The sequence below is a fragment of the Brassica rapa genome, chromosome A02 (assembly GCF_000309985.2).
Source record: "Brassica rapa cultivar Chiifu-401-42 chromosome A02, CAAS_Brap_v3.01, whole genome shotgun sequence".
In the NCBI taxonomy this organism is placed as follows: Eukaryota; Viridiplantae; Streptophyta; class Magnoliopsida; order Brassicales; family Brassicaceae; genus Brassica; species Brassica rapa.
Genome location: NC_024796.2, coordinates 16,364,593 through 16,369,849, shown reverse-complemented (window position 1 = coordinate 16,369,849; position 5,257 = coordinate 16,364,593). Strand labels below are relative to the sequence as shown.

Genomic DNA, 5,257 nt, shown 5'->3' with positions numbered 1-5,257 from the left:
CAATGAGTTATCTTTGAGTATCATCCCTAAAACCCTCTTAGTAAAATAGTTTATTCTGATTTTGGCCAAAAACTATTTCATAAAAGTCTTTTCTCTCTATTGTCTCAAGGGCTGGGCACAAAGCGATTACTCGCTATTTTGCGTGTACTTGTGACTTGACTTGTCTTATACGAGTATTAAAAAATTTGACTTGTTAAAAATGAGTACTTGCTATTTCGAGTACTTGATAAAAAATAAATTATTTGCAAGTTCCTTGCTCCGCTCTGTTATTTACTATTTACGAGTACTTATGAACTATTTACGAGTTTTTCTGAGTATTTAAGAACTACTCACTAAATAATCATCTATTAGAAATAGACATGAAAGTTTGTTTTATTTATTCTACTTAATAAGCATCTTAATTACTTAAAACGAAATATTTGTTCATATTATAAAAAAGACAAATAAAAAGTATATGAATATATTGATATATAAACATTGTATAATTTTTATGATGACAAAAATGTCTTCTCTAAACAAGTAACATGTAATAACAAGTCATATAGTTAAATTTTTAATACTTGTTACTATATAATACTTAACTAGATGACGACGAATATTTAAAAATCAAGACAAATACAAAAAAAGTAATAAGTATAAGAGGAGTAATGAGTATTTGTGTCCAATCCTAAATGCAAGAAAAAGTAAAGACAGATATTAACAAATATTTAATAGATCATGTAACAAATAGTAAGTAATGGGCAAGTAACGGGCGTAACGACTCAAGTACTAAAAATAATAATGATACTTGACTTGGTCTTGCAAATAATGAAAATTGTCGACTTGTTATTTGACAACACCACCGAATACTTGAATTTTCAAAATGGATACAAGTCACTTAACGAGTTTAAGGCGAGTACCACTAATGATGCCCTAATTGTTTCTACTACATTTTTTTTTCTTCTCACAATGCAAGACTTTCAGTTCTAATTTTTACCATATGGGAAACACAAAAAGAGTAGTCAAGAACTTTTTACTTTGCCACAGCAGAGAGGAGAGAGGAGAGAGACAGACATACCTTTCTTCCCCTATAAACAGCAGAGATACTTCCTCTGTTTCCCACAAAGCAGCTTCTGCAATCTGTTCGCCCATTGGTTCATAGAAACTCTTCTCTCTCTCAGAGAAAATGGCTTTCCTTGGCTTTTCATCTGCCTCATATACCTTCAGAGTCATCATTTTCCTCTCTCTCTTCTTCTTCCTCTGCAATGGCTTCTCTTACCCTGACTCTTCTCTTTTCTACACCCACCACCATCGTCACAACTTGGCCAAGCACAACTACAAAGACGCTCTCACCAAATCCATCCTCTTCTTTGAAGGCCAAAGGTCTGGGAAGCTACCTCCCAACCAGAGAATGACTTGGAGAAGAGACTCTGGTCTCTCTGATGGATCTGCTCTTCATGTAAATCACCTCAACTTTCCTCAAGGTTTTCAGTTTAGTATGGAAAAGTACGAACTGGGTTTGCTTGTTTACTGACAGATCTCAGCAATGTAGGTTAGATTTTGTACTAATATCATCAAAAGATTAAACCCTTCTTCATGAGTTTAGTGTGAACAGAACAGAGGATGATATTAGGGTTTTTTCTCTTTCCCTTTTCTATAAACCCTAAATTTTATTTACCTGGGTAGAGATAGATCTAGACAGTGTAAGTTAATTTCTGTTTTAATATCTTCAAATATCCAATACTTTTCATTTTTTTTTTATATTTCATATTTAGGTGGACTTGGTTGGAGGGTACTATGATGCAGGAGACAATATCAAGTTCGGATTCCCAATGGCATTCACAACAACAATGCTCTCATGGAGTGTGATTGAGTTCGGTGGTCTCATGAAATCTGAGTTAGGAAATGCTAAAGTAGCCATTCGTTGGGCCACAGATTATCTCCTCAAAGCAACTTCACGTCCTGACACCATTTATGTTCAAGTTGGTGATGCTAACAAAGACCATTCTTGTTGGGAAAGACCAGAAGACATGGATACACAAAGAAGTGTGTTTAAAGTAGACAAGAACACTCCTGGCTCTGATGTTGCCGCTGAAACAGCCGCCGCTCTTGCCGCTGCTGCTATTGTTTTCAGGAAATCTGATCCTTCTTACTCCAAGATCCTCCTCAGACGAGCCATTAGGGTAAGTAAAACTTTTTAAAAACCAAACTTTTTAAGACAGACCTGATTGATCTTTTTTTTTTCTTTTTTTTTTTTTGACCTGATTGATCTTTTGTTTTGTTGAATACAAGGTTTTTGCATTTGCGGACAGATACAGAGGAACATACAGTGCAGGATTGAAACCAGATGTTTGTCCATTTTATTGCTCTTTCTCTGGTTATCAGGTAAATGGGTTTCTTTAGTTTCTACACAAGTAAAGATTTTGGAGAAAATGAAATGAAATGAATGCATTTTGATTCTTGATTTTGTAGGATGAGTTGTTGTGGGGAGCTGCTTGGTTACAAAAAGCTACAAGGAGTCTAAAATATTTGAATTACATTAAAGTCAATGGACAAATCCTTGGAGCTGCTGAGTATGACAACACTTTTGGTTGGGATAACAAGCACGCTGGAGCCCGAATCCTTCTTTCAAAGGTTAAAAAAATATTTTATAGTTTAAAAATAAGAATTTGAGTATAGTCAAGTGTGTGATTTTTATTTGTTGTTGTTGTTGTTGTGAAGACGTTTCTGGTTCAGAAAATGAAGACACTTAGTGAATACAAAGGCCATGCTGATAATTTCATTTGCTCTGTTATTCCTGGTGCTCCTTTCTATATTTCTCAGTATACTCCAGGTTCTTACATCTTTACCCCTCACTTTTCACTAATTTACATCTTTGCCCCTCCACTTAAGAAAATTACAGATATTTATGGTAATTATTTTCTTATGTTACACGTTCTGGAAACAATATGATTTTTTCCGTTTTTCTGTAATCATTTTAAACTCTTATTTCTTTTCCATTTTGGGTTGACATTTTTGTTAATTTTTGTTGATAAATATGATATTTATAAAACAATGCTAAGCAGAATATAAGTAAAATGGTATGATATTATTTGACTGAATAAATATTAAACATTGTTACAACTTACACATATATCATGTAGGTGGATTGTTATTTAAAATGGCAGACGAGAACATGCAGTACGTGACGTCAACATCGTTCCTGCTCTTAACCTATGCCAAATACTTAACCTCCGCAAGAACTGTCGTCCATTGCGGTGGCTCCGTCTACACTCCTGGCCGCCTCCGCTCAATCGCCAAGAAACAGGTTTAGTTCATATAAAAAACTATTATTTTCTGAAAGCTAGTTACAAAAAAATACTATTATTTTCTCAAGTTTTGTTAGAAAATCTAGTATAGTTTCAATAATTCTCCCGTGAATAATTAATAGGTGGATTATCTACTTGGAGACAACCCATTAAGGATGTCTTACATGGTTGGTTACGGTCCGAAATTCCCACGGCGAATCCACCACCGTGGTTCCTCCTTACCTTGCGTTGCAAGTCATCCGGCCAAGATCCAATGTCACCAAGGCTTCTCCATTATGCACTCTCAATCTCCAAACCCTAATTTCCTAGTCGGTGCAGTCGTTGGTGGTCCGGACAAGCATGATCGCTTTCCGGACGTACGATCTGACTACGAGCAGTCAGAGCCAGCTACTTACATCAATGCACCACTCGTCGGAGCTCTTGCCTACTTCGCTCATTCTTTTGGTCAACTCTAGTTGTAACCGTTGACTTCAATCTAGTAACGAATGTATTAGTTAAGCTAAAAAGTAAAACTGAAGGAAGTTAAGCTTTATTTTTATTTTTGGCTTTTAGTACTAGTATATATATTGATCGAAAATAGGATCACATATTCACATGAAGACATTGGTCCAAGGGATGGATTTATTTTGTTCGTTGTTATATAACGTCAAAGTGTAATCTTATCGGTGATTATTAATGTTTATCCCTTATCCTTTTAAATTATTACATCCATGTTGTTATGTTTTGTATGTTTGTGTTTAATATTTTTGGGGGACTGGGTAGAATCTCCAGCTGTTTTGCGCTATACATATAATACTAGATGAGATTCTGATTTCTTGATTGGCTCCTAACTTCTTGGGGGCGTCGGATATACTTCTTTAGTTTCTGAATAAGTGTTACTATTACATTTTTCACAAAAGTTGCTAAAATATATGTAAGACAGATTAAAAAAATTGATAAAATATATATAAATTGTTATTAATTAAACATTTTTGATTAATACTTCCTCTGTTCTTTAATATTACATATTCTAGAAAAAAATTTGTTTTAAAAAGATCTATTTTTTATATTTTCAAGACATGTTTTATTAACTAATTGCAAATTTTAAAAAACTTAATTGTATTTACTGAATTTTTATTGGCTTAAAAGAACAAAGAAAAACACAAAAATATGCAAATTTAATGTGTTTTATTAAAATATGTGAAAAAGCTAGAATATGAACATTAAGAAACAGAGAGAGTAGTATTTAAGATAAATAAAATTATTTATATAATTAATACAATTTGCAATTAATTTTTAGCTGAAAATAAGTATAGTTTGAATTGGAATTGTCTTTTTTTTTTTTTTTTTTTTGTCATCGACTTTTACAGACTCATACTGACTCTGTAGAATTGGAATTGTCAAGTGACACTTTTTGTATAACAAAAAAATGTTAGAATGACATTTATTATGAAACGAGGGAATATAGAGAAAAAGAAAAAAAAAACAATCAAAAAAGAACGTAAAGGCATCTCCAATGGAACTCTATTTTTTCCTCTATAATTTACACAAAAATAGAGTAACTCTATTATAATGTAACTTTTGCCCCAATGGTGTTACTCTATAATAGAGTTTATAGAATGGAATATAGAGGAATGTCATATTTTACTCTATATTTGGAGTGAAAAAGTGACATTCCTCTATATTTCACTCTATAATAGAATAACTCTATTATAGAGTAACACCATTAGACAATTTCCAATGGCTTAGACCATCTCCAATGGTTCACTCTATTTTTTACTCTAAAATAGAGTAACTCTATAATAGAGTTTGAGTTTGCTCCAATGGTACTCTATTTTAGAATAGAAAATAGAGTGATGAACAAAAAAAAAACAAATTACTCTATATTTGGAGTAAACCTATTTTTTACTCTATTATAGAATGGGAAATATAGTACCATTGGAGCATTCTTTACTCTAAACTCTATTTTAGAGTGAAAAATAGAGTGAGGT

General features: G+C 32.8%; 1 protein-coding gene across 1 annotated transcript; it reads left to right on the top strand.

The window, feature by feature from the left end:
• The first annotated feature begins 963 nt into the window (after nt 1-963).
• LOC103868221 (endoglucanase 17) lies at nt 964-3,998 on the top strand. The gene is made up of 7 exons (XM_009146331.3): nt 964-1,438; nt 1,755-2,162; nt 2,272-2,364; nt 2,452-2,613; nt 2,701-2,812; nt 3,123-3,286; nt 3,410-3,998. The coding sequence occupies exons 1-7, from the start codon at nt 1,166-1,168 to the stop codon at nt 3,740-3,742; spliced, it is 1,545 nt and encodes a 514-aa protein (XP_009144579.1). The 5' UTR covers nt 964-1,165; the 3' UTR covers nt 3,743-3,998.
• The last annotated feature ends 1,259 nt before the right edge of the window (nt 3,999-5,257 follow it).

Coding starts and splice junctions, on each gene's coding strand:
- LOC103868221 (XM_009146331.3), top strand. CDS start 1,166: ATGGCTTTCCTTGGCTTTTCATCTGCCTCATATACCTTCAGAGTCATC. Junction 1,439..1,754: donor CTGATGGATCTGCTCTTCAT/GTAAATCACCTC, acceptor TTTCATATTTAG/GTGGACTTGGTTGGAGGGTA. Junction 2,365..2,451: donor GCTCTTTCTCTGGTTATCAG/GTAAATGGGTTT, acceptor TTGATTTTGTAG/GATGAGTTGTTGTGGGGAGC.